The following is a 15616-nucleotide window of genomic DNA, read 5'->3' on the forward strand; positions in this document are numbered from 1 at the left end:
AAATGAATCGAGCAAACAGTAGCATTCACAACGTTAATTCTGTCTGCACAGCAACATGCATGTATCCACTGGTCTATGTATGGTTTTTCTTTTGGAAAGTGATGGTATTTTATGTTTGAGCTTTTAGTTTTATCATGTCTATTATAACAGCGAAATACTGTGCAATTACTTGGCATTATTAGTGACGGAATGAATGAATGAATGAATAAAATGATAATGGACACAGCGTCTCCTATTGTTTACGTTACCTCTATAGGTAGCTAACTGAGGCAACGGTCCTTTGTTTTGTTTACCCACGTGTGTGAGACGGGAAAGCTTGACGTCACAGTATGGGTGATCCACAGCTTAAGCTGCGTGTTGGCTGACCTGGTATATATAGACCTTGTTGTAAACATACCTGTATTGGGTTTTAATACCACTTCCATATCTCTATATATACATACTGTTAGGTTGAAAGACCATTTGTTGAGGAACTTGACATTTCCTACTCTGCTGGTTGGGTAGAACATTCAAATTTCCTTGGAGTTAACTGGGGTAAGAGATCAATACCCCATACTTTTGTCCATTGAAGCCATTTTGGGCTAGAAGGAAAAGGGTCTCAAACTTCGTTCCCCTTGTTACTTGAAGTATGCCAAATCCAATGTATTGTCCCCAAACACAACAATAACCTTCCTGGTGACTATATTCTCCCTCAGACTTTTGCTAACATCTTGAAGAAATTCATGTGTAGATTCTTGGTCATTCCACTATACTGACAGAGTAAGATGACACAAAGTTTCAACCACACTGCCCCTGGAATCCTTAATGAGAGATCAGGAATTTTCATAACTAGAGATATCCCTTATATTGTTAAAAATAAGGAAGGTTGTCCCACCATGTTATTATATTCAGTTTATCCTGATATGAAGGAAATAAAGACTCATTTGGATCGGTCACTTTGTTCCAACAACAATTGATGTGTAACTACAAAGCCTCATCCTTAAATGGCCCAACGGAACAAACTTCTTTGGGGAGGCTATAGTTCTAAAGTCTCATCCACATATGTGCTGATACAGGATTCATTGTATTGAACTCTGTCGATCACTTCAGACAAGAGCAAAAGGAAAAGTCAGAAGAGAAACTAAAGCTATTTTTATCCTAAATATATAATCCTCTGAGATGGAGCGAGTACCGATTCCTTGTAATTGACTAGAATCCCCAGATTCTTCAACGGTTTGAGTAACAATTTTCAAGACTTTTTAATCTTTTCTAAGGGCGAGACCATTGCCAGTCAATTTTCTAGGTTAAAAAGTACTCATCTCTTTCACGACTATTATTTCAGCTATTAAGAGTCCTTCCATGCAAATAAATTAATCAAACACTTTTCCTTCCATTTTCTCATTCTAGTTCAAGCAGCCTATAAATAATGCGACAAAGCTCTACGTAATTCGAAACAGAATTTTAAGGAGAGTATTAATAATACACTTATGAATAAATTGGGTTTAATGTATTCCATATAATCATAAAATCTTTATTTACCATATGAAACAGCTCTTTTAAAAAAAACTAATAATCATAACTTTAAACAATATACAATTAAAAGTGTAAAAAATCCTGTAAACATCTATAGCATTGACAATTTGAACATGGATTCGTCCTCAAATCTTGAATTGCGGCAGAAACTGTACTAGGTACAATCATGTCTAATCCTATTATTACATAATTATTTCATCACAGTACAGTACACATTTCCATAGAAGTAATACAGTTAATGGTCTCATTACCAGAATATCAGAACCATATGTAGTTTAGTCATGTGAAATATCTCCCTTTTCAAATTTGATGCCTATTATATTGTGTATTTCTCTATAAATGCACTGATGTATGAGAAATTTTGATGCAATGAAGTGCAGAAACATTACCAATGATATGTTTGCTTTAAAACTATAGAATTGTGTTTTTACTTTTAATCTCCAACTAAAGTACAACAGAGGAGCTGGAAAGAAAGTACATCCAACCTAGATTTCAAAGAGAAACTGTATTTTACTTCGAAAAAGTTTTTTTCCTGAGATATATCAAAATGAAGGTGCAAAATTATGGTGCCAACAAATCTTTTATTCTGGTTAAAAACATTAAAACTTTATTGGAGAAACCCAAGGCTACTTAAGACAGTTATTGCAAACCCTTACGGGATGGTCCCATCCCCTTTCCCTTACAGGTCTGAAGGAAGGAGAGCACTTTTCACAAACACCTTTACCACAAGCCCTGCAATGATGCAATGTAAGTCTAGGTCCAAATTCCATGTTACATACTGAGCAATCCTTGATAAATTCATCTGGCACCCAGTAAGTTGGCCTTGTACTATCCTTTAAAAAATCTGAAAAGATAAGCAACATAATAAATCAAAATTCACTCTATAATTGTTAGAACAGCTGAAAATCATCTTCATGGAATGCTAAACTACTACACAAATTTCAAGTTACAAAAGACTTTTCATAAAAAATAGACTAAAGTAAGCTAGGTACTCTTGTAATATCAACACAGTTGACTCCGGCCTGGCACAATAATGAAAAATTAAAAAGTCACGGTGCAAAAAATATAGTGGTGGGGTAGTCCAACTGTGTTCTCTAGGGCCTGTCACGGCCCTCCCCATTGATGAAGGGATTATCTAAATGGAAGACAGCCTGTGAATAGTGGTTTTCGCATGCCCTTGTTAAATATACGACACCTACAAGGTGTTCGCGCGAGGGTTGTAACCTCTGCATTCCATGCTTTTATCTTTCTCTAGTTATTTGGAAGATTTATATTAGAAAAGGTACAAAGAAGGACTTTTCACCAGCCGTCACAGGCTGCCCCAGAAATAGAGTTTTTATGATAAAACAAAGTTTTATGAATACTTACCTGGCAGTTATATACTGTATACTATATATAGCTTAAGTCTCTGACTTCCGGCAGAATTTATCCGAAAATCGCAGCAATCGCCTTGTGGTGGTTGTGCGGTTAGGTGGTTAACAACCCTTACAGGGTGGTACCTGGAATCATTCCCGTTTTCTGTTCCTCAGATTATCTTTGCCCAACCTGTCTCCTGAGGGGAGGTGGGTGGGTTATATATATATATATATATGTATATGTATATATATATATATATATATATATATATATATATATATATATATATATATATATATATATATATATATATATATATATATATATATATATATATATATATATATATATATATATATATATATATATATATATATATATATATATGTATATATATATATATATATATATATATATATATATATATATATATATATATATATATATATATATATATATATATATATATATATATATATATGTATATATATATATATATATATATATATATATATATATATATATATATATATATATATATATATATATATATATATATATATATATATATATATATATATATATATATATATATATATATATATATATATATATATATATATATATATATATATATATATATGTATATATATATATATATATATATATATATATATATATATATATATATAATATATATATATATATATATATATATATATATATATATATATATATATATATATATATATATATATATATATATATATATATATATATAATATATATATATATATATATATATATATATATATATATATATATATATATATATATATATATATATATATATATATATATATATATATATATATATATATATATATATATATATATATATATATATATATATATATATATATATATATATATATATATATATATATATATATATATATATATATATATATATATATATATATATATATATATATATATATATATATATATATATATATATATATATATATATATATATATATATATATATATATATATATATATATATATATATATATATATATATATATATATATATATATATATATAATATATATATATATATATATATATATATATATATATATATATATATATATATATATATATATATATATATATATATATATATATAATATATATATATATATATATATATATATATATATATATATATATATATATATATATATATATATATATATATATATATATATATATATATATATATATATATATATATATATATATATATATATATATATATATATATATATATATATATATATATATATATATATATATATATATATATTATATATATATATATTAATATATATATATATATATATATATATATATATATATATATATATATATATATATATATATATATATATATATATATATATATATATATATATATATATATATATATATATATATATATATATATATATATATATATATATATATATATATATATATATATATATATATATATATATATATATATATATATATATATATATATATATATATATATATATATATATATATATATATATATATATATATATATATATATATATATATATATATATATATATATATATATATATATATATATATATATATATATATATATATATATATATATATATATATATATATATATATATATATATATATATATATATATATATATATATATATATATATATATATATATATATATATATATATATATATATATATATATATATATATATATATATATATATATATATATATATATATATATATATATATATATATATATATATATATATATATATATATATATATATATATATATATATATATATATATATATATATATATATATATATATATATATATATATATATATATATATATATATATATATATATATATATATATATATATATATATATATATATATATATATATGCCAGGTAAGTATTCATAAAACTTTTTTTATCATAAAAAATCCATTTTTATGAATAGTACTTACCTGGCAGTTATATATATATAATATATATATATATATATATATATATATATATATATATATATATATATATATGTATATATATATATATATATATATATAATATATATATATATATATATATATATAATATATATACCGTATATTTCCGCGTATAAGACGACCCTATATTCCAAAATTTAACCATTAAAAATGAGGGGTCGTCTTATACTACCGTTATAAAAATCACACCTTGAATTCTATGTCAGGTTTATCAGTAGGCTAGCCTAAGTTGAGGTGCAATAACCACCGACACACATGAAATGATTTACATTAATATATAAATGTATAATGAAATTAATAAAACCATTTTTACGTACATATTATTGGCATATCTACAAAAATGGGATAAATGATAAATTCGAGGATTAATTCCAACTTTTAACCATACGCGCACAGCTGAGAAAATGTAAACATCGAGTATTGGTTGCGTTGTTAGCAACTTTTTCTCTCGCCAACCTTTCAGTAATTTTTAATGCTAGTGTTAATTACGATAGTAATAACATAGGATATCATATTTATTTGTTTCAAAATTATTATTTTTAGCTATAACTAACAATTTTGGATTACAAACGGTACAATCTTCATTTCTCATAGAAATTACAGTACATAACAGTATTGCATTTAAAACTTAGAAATTTGTAAAACTATTTCCAATCAATATTAAACATCAAACCTGCGACATGTATAAATCTAACACCACTAAAACTCCTCACAGTTATCACTGTCTGCTTCGAAAAGCTGTTCGAACATATCACGAGATTTATCATATACGCCATCATCGTAAGGATTCCAGTCCGGTTCCGGTGAGTCGATTTTGGCTTCGTCGTCACATTCGTACAATAAATAGTCTTCACTGCCATCCATGTCATTTGAGATCCCGTATTTTAAACATTATTTCATGACACTTTCCACCTTTACATTATCCTATGCTTTTATAACAAACTCGCAAAGAACATAAAAGAAGAAGAAGAAAGAGGAGAAACATGCATTTCGTACGTGAGCAGCTGATGAGCGTAAACAAAACAACGCAGGCTAGGTGACGTGTGTTCTAGGAAAACAATAAAGGATTTGTTTTGTTATTTCATTTACTTCCTCGCATAAGAGATGGGCTTCCCTAATAGTTTCCCTCAGGAAAAAGGACAAAGCGTTCTTTGACAGGGGTTTTTTGAGGATCCTTCACCGAACACCATAACGAGTTGGATGCACCCCTCACGTTCTTAGTGTGGGCCGAATAAGCTTTGAGGGCCCTAACTGGGCAGAGGGGTCTTTCCTGCTCCTGACCCACTAGGTTCGTGAGGTTAGGGGACCTCAAACGTCCTAGGCCAGGGTTTCGAAGGGTTCTCATTCTTGGCGAGAAAGTCGAACCTTAAGGCACAAACCGCTCCATTTTGATTGAAGCCTACGCGCTTCTTAATCGCCTGAACCTTGCTGACCCTTTTGGCAGTCACTAGAGTCATAAGGAAGAGGGTTTTCTTTGTTACATCTCGAAGAGAGGCTTGCGAGATAGGTTCAAATTTCTTGGAGCACAGAAACTTAAACACCACATCCAGGTTGCAAGGTGGGGGTCTTAATTGTACCTGTTTCATCATCTCAAAAGATCTAATGAGGTCCTGCAAATCTTTATTTTGGGACAATTCTAGGCCTAAAGACAGTCGAGAGCATACTCCTGTATCCTTTGATGGTAGATACAGCCAGCTTAGCATCCCTGTCTGAGGTACAATAAAAAGTCTCCAATCTGGCTCTGAGAGGTAGTGGTCGAGGAAATCTTGTGCCGCCTGCACCAAGCTATATAGGTCTCCCACTTAGATTGATAGACTCTTTGTGAGGAGATCCTCCTTGCTCTGGCGATAACTTTCGCCGCTTGCGCCGAAAAGCCTCGAGATCTGACAAGCTTCTCGACAGTCTGAAGGCAGTCAGTTTGAGAGTGAGGGAGTTTTGATGATACCTCTCGAAGTGGGGCTGTTTCAGAAGATCTGGACTTGACGGGAGTCTTCTTGGGAAGTCTATCAGCATGCCCACCACTTCGGTGAACCATTCCCTTGAAGGCCAGAATAGAGCCACTAAGATCATTCGCCTTCTTCCTGGCGAATTGTGACTGAGGAGAACGAGGCGCCGAAGGTTGGAATTCCTCCCCATATAGTTCTAAAAGGGAGCAAGACAGAACCTTATAATCACTAGCAGAGTCGGTAGGTTTCTCTTCCTCTTCCGATACATCATCGAGGTCCTGATCAAGATTTACATCTTCATCTTAAAGAAGTGGGCTGCAAGCAGCCTGGCACAGAGAGCTGCTTGCGTCCTGGTGCTGAACGTAGGTATCATCCTGGCGCCAAGAGAAGGAAGCGTCCTGTCGCCGAGCGCTGCTATCGTCCTGACGGCGAGAAGTGTCCTGTTGATGAGAAGCCGTATCGTCCTGATAAGGCAGGCTGTATTCGTCCTGATAAGGAAGGCTGCATTCGTCCTGCCGCCTAATTCGCGAGGCGAAATCGTCCTGGAGTTTCGAGCGAGAGGCGGAATCGTCCTGGCGCCGAGGGTGAGAGGCAGTATCGTCCTGGTGCCGAGAGCGAGAGGCAGTATCGTCCTGGCGCCGAGTTGATGAGGGAGGGTGCGCGGTGTCGAACGGCCGACGAAGTGCGCAGAGGTTCTCTTGGAGAGGCACTTCGTTCCCTCCTAGAAGACGATCTCTTAACTGGTAAAGAGACATCCTTACGTCTGTCGGACTGGGAAGGATTGCGACTGAAAGGCTTGCACTAGCGATGAAAGCTCTTCCTGCATAACAGCCATGAAAGCTTTAGCGACTTCTGCTGGTTCTTGCGGTTCCGAAGGCAGCGGCTGTTTGGGAGCGCTGGTAACAGAAGCAGGAAATTTAGCAGGCTTAACTGGACTAAGGACTCTCGGTTTCGTCCTCTTAGCAGGAACAACATCGAAGTCGTCCTCGGAAGGTTCAGGATCTCGGCTACTCGAACCGGGAGAGGGAGAGCGAGACTGCACATCCCGGTCCCACTTTCTCTTCATCGGTCTTGATTCGTATTGCCACTTGCGTCTGGGAGAAGGATCAGGTGAAGACACTATTGTATCCGACACGCCTTTTCTACGGCGGTCAAGAGCAGCCTGGGAGGTCGCAATAGGACTGTCTGAGGCGACGACTGACCGAGGATAAGCACCTCTCACCCCCTTTCGGCTTTCGACGTACCGTCTCCCTTGGTCCTGGGAGCTTGGTAGAGGTCTAGACCTAGGGGTATGACAGGTTCGATCAGCTGCCCACCTCCACTGCACTTTCACAAGCACTAATATCACTTTCACCCTTACCTTTAAAGGCCATAATTTGTGCTTTAAAGGCCTCCAACTCAGCAGCCATCCTGGCATACCGAGGGTCATCCGCAGGCGCAGATCCTGTGGAAGGGGCAGGAGTTACTACATTCGGGGAAGGAACAATTTCCAAAGAGGTAACAATTAAAGGGTCAATAGATAAATCTAAGCTAGCTTCACTATCAGACTTTGACTTTGATTTAGCTCTCCTAACTCTATCGAGTTCTAGTTTGCGCACATAGCGCTTCATAGCTAACCAATCATCTTCATTTAAACCCTCGCATTCCTTGCACCTATTATTTAGTGCACATTCAAACCCCCTGCACCCTATACAAACTGTGTGAGGGTCAACCGACAATTTCGGTAACCTCACCTTGCATACATCACTCGCACATACACGAATATGAAGTTTTTCACTCATGATAAACAAAGCAAATAATACGATATTAATAACAAAACACGATTGCCAAATCCCAAAATAGTGTACCTCACCAAACGAAGTCCAAAACAGCGATGTAGGGAAAGCAATTTGAAAAAACTCTTAATGGCGGACAAACGATGTTGTCGATCCGGCCAGCAGAGATAATCTGAGGAAGAGAAAACGGGAATGATTCCAGGTACCACCCTGTAAGGGTTGTTAACCACCTAACCGCACAACCACCACAAGGCGGTTGCCGCGATTTTCGAATAAATTCTGCCGGAAGTCAGAGACTTAGGCTATATATATATAACTGCCAGGTAAGTAATATTCATAAAAACTTTAGGTTACTAAAGAAATCTATTCCTACGCTGAAATATAAATCAAATTTGGCTCTAAGTTGGAACACCTGTACTCTGGCAAACTTCCTAAGACTGCTAAGGGCCAGGTAGAAAACGGCGAGTTGTCAGATCTACAGGTAAGGTTCTTTAAATGCTTCCTGCAGAGATAACCCTTATTGGGAAGATATGCTTAACCCTAGAACACTGCTGTGAGTAATTTTTTACCCAACACCCATGTGTTTCATGTAGGCATGGTCACATGAGTGGAGGCAGCCAAGTGGGTCTTTATGTAGCTTCATTTGGCTGTTAGCTCTCATGCTTTAAGGTAGTGTTTCCGCGTTCACGCCGTCATGGGGCCTTGTATGTTGTGTTTCGGGTACATTTTACCCCATAACCGTGATAACATACAAACTCGAGGACATTATGAATAAGTCTGGTATGTCAGAAGTAAGTTCTTTGTTGCCAAGTGAAATTAAAAATGAAGATGATAATATTGAAAGTGAGATTTTGGATGACTGATACTGACAGAGATTATGAGCAACCGTCTGAATCTGATGATGTCGGTGATGAGTTCGATGAAATGGAGTTACGGAGTACAGTAGTGCGTGCAAGAGACAAAGACGTTCATTAACGCCTCAAAAGCTATGTAGTGTCCAGCATGTAGCCCTGCCACACCACCCTCCCACCAGTGACCCACAACTCCAAAACCCTTCCCTGCCTTCTCCCTCTGCTAGCCTGGCTGTGACAGCTGTTGCTATGGGATTTAAAAGGCTCTGGGGTGTGGCTGATCAACATGCTGCAAAACCAGTCCTTCCTGCTGTCTGTGATGTCTCTTTGGCTGCCCGTGTTCTCTTTTGCTGGTGGCCATGCTGTCTCTGCTGCTGGCCATGCTGTCTCTTCTGTTGCCTGTGCTGTCTCTCCTGCTGCCTGTTTTATAATGATTCTCTTTTTGTAAACAAATATATTTGTTTTTTTATTTCTCAAATGTTGTTGGACTCTCAGGACAGAAGAGTAGTAATTTATGGTCATTCTATGTTCTTAGCCAGTGATCAGAAAATGTAAAGAATTTTTTAATTGCAATTAGGTTATTTTTTCACTTGCAAAAGAAAACTTATTTTTGACTCTCTTATACAGTGCGTGTTGCTACCAGGAGGCTGTGCTTTTTATACCTTAGGCTCCTGACCTCGGTATGTGTGGATCATCGCTACAGACTATAGCTGTAATATTTTATTCATAGGTTTTCTGTGTACCCATGTAATAAATTTTCATATTTTTAGTCCTTTTTTTGAGTTGTCCTTAACAGATTCACTTTGCCGTAGTAACAATTTAAACACCAGGAGAAATAAAAGTATAGACATTATATTTTCTGCCAACGATTTCCAGATTAATTAGATTTTGACTACAACTACTGTAGTTTTATTGATTTTCCATAATTGGAGTAAAATTTACCCCAAAACCGTGTTCCTGTAGGTATTATTAACGACCGTGTTTAAGGGTTAAGATCTTGGGAGTCACGGGAAAAAGCTTCTTAAGCAAACAAGTCTACTTATTTCTTTGTTTCCCTACCCTATTTTATTTACTCTTTCCTAATATGTTTTATTCACATACATTTTCTTTTATCAGTCTTTGTATTAATGGTTAAAGTAAATTCAGTAAAAAATACACGCATTATATGTAGCATCTTTCAACACTTTTATCTTTTAAAGTTAAATGTAACATCTGAAATCTTTTCCCCTTTTTCCACTCTTATTATTTTCCTTTTGGTTTCCATTGTCTTCTATGTCTTAGCAGCACAAGATTATCACTACCTTTGCGCTTACTATTAAAGCATATTGGTTAGAAATAGCATAAGATTACTACACAGGAATAACGCAAGGCAATATGTTAACAAAATCTTGTTGAGAAACACCATGTGACCATGACCTATATAAACAAAATCTTGTTGAGAAACACCATGTGACCATGACCTATATAAACTAGTGTGGGGTAACATTCAGTATGCCACAAAATGCCAGATATGCAAATTAACATACTGCTCAGCAGTGCAATTTGAAATTCAACAAGAAAATATTATCTTTTAGGTATCTTAATTCATTGATGATTATTTTTGGACGTGTTCATGCTAGAAATAGGAATGAATGTTAAACGATTGTGACGCAGTTCTGGTAAGCCCCCCTGCTCCCATCGGTTGCCTTGATGACTGCTGAGGTAGCAGCAGTAGGGGATTCATCATATGAAACTTCCTTTGTGGTAGATAATGGGGGAGGGTGGGCTGTGGCACCCTATCAGTACCAACCAAACTCGGATGAATCCCTCGTCAGGCTAGGAGGAGCGAAGAGAAGAAAAGTCCCCTTTTGTTCCTTTTTTTTTTCTGTTGGCTACCCCCCAAAATTGGGTAAATAGGTAGATAGTAGTCACATCTCGATACCAGATCTTTAGTTGAACGTTTGTATGTAGGAAACTGATTGTATCAGGAATGTAAATAAAATGTTAAAATTCTTTCAGTTACATACATGAAAGCAGCTTCACTATCCATTCTCTTTGCCTAATACAAGTACACACAACACACTTTTGTATTATAGGACCAAGACTTGAAATTACAAGAATAACATATCCAGTACAATTTTGTATTATACTGTATAACCAGGACTTGAAATTACAAGAAAAAGATAGGAGGCTCCTTACCTAAGATTTAGTTACAATACCATTATGTTAAGAGTAAATGGAATACTAAAATTAATAAAAATTTCATTTAATTCACATATGTATATAAAACTATAGGATACTTTACTGCTTAAATTGAATTAAAAACATGGATCTTTTCATCTTACAAAAAAATGAGACATAATTATGGCGAAAAGGCATAATGTTAGTCAATATTAATCAATAAAACTATATCAATACTTCAGACTAAACACATACAGTAGTTTATTGGTTTGCAACAATAAATAAACCAATCCACCAATAGAATTGTTTATAAGCTTTGAAACTAATCACTCTTGTACTTGAAAAACTTCAACAGAAAATATAATAAACTAACAACCAACTATATAACAAAAATTAAATGATTCAGTTTCATTAATAAAAAAAAAATGTTGCCTCAGAAATACAGTAAATTATGAGAAATCAAGCTAATGTATCAAATAGAAAAAAAAAAACAAGAAAGTTTATACAAACTTGAACTATTTTAAACCAAAATTTAAAAATTTAGTATTAAACATAAATAATTCAATTTTCTCTAACAAAGCTTCAGTGTTATACAGTAAATCCCCTAAAACATTCAACTGATAAACTTTCAAGAGATAAAAACCTGTGTGCATTAAATATAAAGTGGTTTGCATTTTATTATGGTCAAATAGCTGTATGAATTCATAATACATATGTAGGAGAGATCACTAGCATTAGAAACCCCCAGTTGATTAACACAATAGAGATTAGGTGGTTACAAGTCATGAACTGGATACCCAAGCTAAACATATTAGACTAAGACCTTTTCAAATTAAAAACCCACTCTTGGAATACATCTCATTCATATGTAAAGGGCTTACTGCATAAACATTCTCCTTGATTATGGTTATTTAATAAAAACCTAGGCAAATTATTGTGAGAAAACAAGGCTTTGTTAAATGCATACTTAAAAGATAACATTACATTAAAATATTTTTTTAAAATAGATATAAAATGGAACTTACCTATTGGGTATTTAGCTACAGATGCCAATGTTCCCGATATCACTTCACTAACCTGGCGAACTCTCACTGTACGTTCATCACCACTGAAGTTAGGTGCTGTGGATAAGACAAAATACATTTTTAAATTATATAAGAAACTGACACTATACTGTACAAGAAAACAGTAAAACCTGTGCAAACTTGAGGTTTCAAAAGAGGATACAAATTAGGATATACCTATACTTTTTCATTGGAAATTTCCTGTGATATGAATTTGTATGAAGAAAATATTGATAGAATTTCAAGGGAAATTGACAGAATTTTTCATTAGCAAAATGTAAATAAACTGGGTATTACACCATTAAGGGGGATTGCTATCTTTTGTAATAATTTTGAATAGCCTATCGACACATTGGAGGTTGAGTTATTAATATTCCTTGAACTAGCTGCTGCTACTGTCATTCATCAGCATATATCATTATTATTATTAAATACTGTAGTTTAACCAGACAACTAAGTTACCATTCATGACAATCACAGGGCTTGCCCAAAGGATTTGCACTCTAACATGTTAGGCCCTATTTGCAATATCCCAACATTACAATTTGACTAAAACAGCTTGACATTGTTTTCGGGGATTTATTTACACACTCAATACTTGCTGTAGGTTGAGGATTCGACAGTTACATAAAATATTTTCAACAGTAAGGGATGTCCTGCATTTTGAAAATGAGCCGGGTTACTTATTCATCAAATAACCATGGGTCAAGTAGATTAGATCAATTCAAATATAAGATAAAATCACAGTACATACTGTACTGTACTTCAATGAGGAATTCTCTTTGGAATAACAAAATTTAACTTGTTTAATTATTTTCAATTTATTTGATTCATTATTCAACAATACCAGCCATTTATCAATGGGATGGGTTTTGAAGGGTAAAAATCATTGACAAAAATAACAAATTTGGAAATAATTTGTATTTTTCATAACATACAAACCTGAAGCTATTTATTAGGGTATCACTTTCGGCAACGCTGAAAACCAGCCAAGACAATTTTAGTGAGAGATAATTACCCCATCCGCGTTAGCTGGAGGGGGTTGGGGTAGACTAGCTACCCTGCTCACTCACACCTGTCGGTTGAGTAACCACTTTTGCTTTCTGGCAGGACTTCTAGGGGGACAGGGTGGCGGGCCAATTTGTATAAATAGCTTCAGGTTTGTATGTTAAGAAAAATACAAATTATTTCCAAATTTGTTATTTGTTCCGACACAGATACAAACCTTCGCCAATAGGGTGACTTACTCTTAGGAGGGAGGAAGTCCTACCAACTGGCGTTGGTCATGACCCGGGGTCCTCTCTATTTTGATCTGTGATCGATAGTAGAGGGAACCCTACCCTCGCTAAAATCATAGTAGTTACAAGGTAACTCACTGATAGCGGCCTGCAGAAGCTTGTGTGAGAGAGACTCGTGGCTTGTCTTCACGTAAGAACTCGAGGATTCCAAGACATATCCAATACCCTCCCTCAAGAGGTATTGATGACATAACAAAGTATTCATTCATACCCAGGATGCACAAGGGAAATGATTCGTACCTGCAGAGGGGTGAGGTCAGCTATGCTTCGGTCTTGCGGAGCTATTTCCCCAGGGGGGGAGAAGGAGAAAGAAAGAAGTGAGCCGGACATTCTTTTCTTTCACCCTAGACTAACCCGGGTAACCTCAGTCCTCAAACCTCTGCTACTTGTCCATCAAGGAGCCTGAGGCATTAGATCACTTGTTGTGCGGCCACCATAGGACCAATAGAGAAGGTTTCCATGTTCCTGTGGGTTACGTCTTTCAGGTAGTGGGCTGTGAAGGTCGTCTGATGCTTCCACACGCCTACTTGCAATACCTGTGCCACAGAAAAAATTTTCTTGAACGCCAGAGACGTTGCAATGCCTCTGACGTCATGAGCTCTGGGTCGGTTGGACAGAGGAGGATCTGGATATAGAGCATATTCGATTACTTTCCTTATCCAGGAGGAAATAGTATTCCTCGTGACCCTCCTCTTGACCTTCCCGGGCTGACAAAAAGTGCTCGTACACGGGGGCGAGCTTTTGCTGTTCTTTTTAAGTAACACCTCAGACTCCTCACTGGACTATGTCCAGTTGGTCTGGATCTTCGGTTACAGAATGAAGACGCTCTATCCGAAATGGGCTGACCCTGGAGTCCGGCACACCCGGATTTTGAGTCTTAGCTATAAACTCAGGGACGAAGTTGAGGATTACTTCCCCCCATCTCCTAGAGTGGGAGACATCAGCAGATAGACCATGAAGTTCGCTGACTCTCTTTGTCGAAGCCAAAGCGAGCAGAAACACCGTCTTCCACGTGAGGTGGCGATCTGAGGCCTGGCGTAGTGGTTCATAGGGGAAGCCCTTAAGAGACCTGAGGACCCGAACCACGTTCCAAGGGGGAGGTCTTAGCTCTGTATGGGGGCAAGTAAGCTCCTAACTGCGTATGAGCAAAGAAAGTTCCAACGAGGAGGAAATATCGACTCCTTTCAGTCTAAAGGCAAGACTCAAGGCTGAGCGGTAGCCTTTGACTGCCGAGACCGAGAGAAGCTTTTCTTCCCGAAGGTATACAAGAAACTCCGCTATGGTTGGAACAGAGGCATCGAAGGGAGAGATACCCCTTCCACCACACCAACCACAGAAAACTGACCACTTCGCCTGGTAGACTGCCTCTGTGGATCTCCTGAGGTGTCCAGCCATTCTTTTCGCAACCGGTTGCGAAAAGCCTCTCTGTGTGAGGAGGTGCTGGATAGTCTCCAGGCGTGAAGTCAAAGCGAGGCTATGGCTCTGTGAAATATGTTGGCATGTGGTTGTTTGAGGAG

General features: G+C 34.9%; 1 protein-coding gene across 2 annotated transcripts in view; it reads right to left on the reverse strand.

Moving 5' to 3' along the window:
- Positions 1-1464: 1464 nt before the first annotated feature.
- Positions 1465-15616, reverse strand: part of LOC137642536 (zinc finger FYVE domain-containing protein 1-like) — a 164360-nt gene continuing 150208 nt past the window's right edge. For both annotated transcript variants that reach the window (XM_068375172.1, XM_068375171.1), the window contains exons 15-16: positions 12763-12858; positions 1465-2356 (exon numbers count right to left, since the gene is read on the reverse strand). In XM_068375172.1, coding sequence (XP_068231273.1) covers positions 2139-2356; positions 12763-12858 — 314 coding nt within the window. In that variant the 3' untranslated portion in view covers positions 1465-2138. The remainder of the gene's footprint in view (positions 2357-12762; positions 12859-15616) is intronic.

Source organism: Palaemon carinicauda, chromosome 6, assembly GCF_036898095.1.
Source record: "Palaemon carinicauda isolate YSFRI2023 chromosome 6, ASM3689809v2, whole genome shotgun sequence".
NCBI classification, from domain to species: domain Eukaryota; kingdom Metazoa; phylum Arthropoda; class Malacostraca; order Decapoda; family Palaemonidae; genus Palaemon; species Palaemon carinicauda.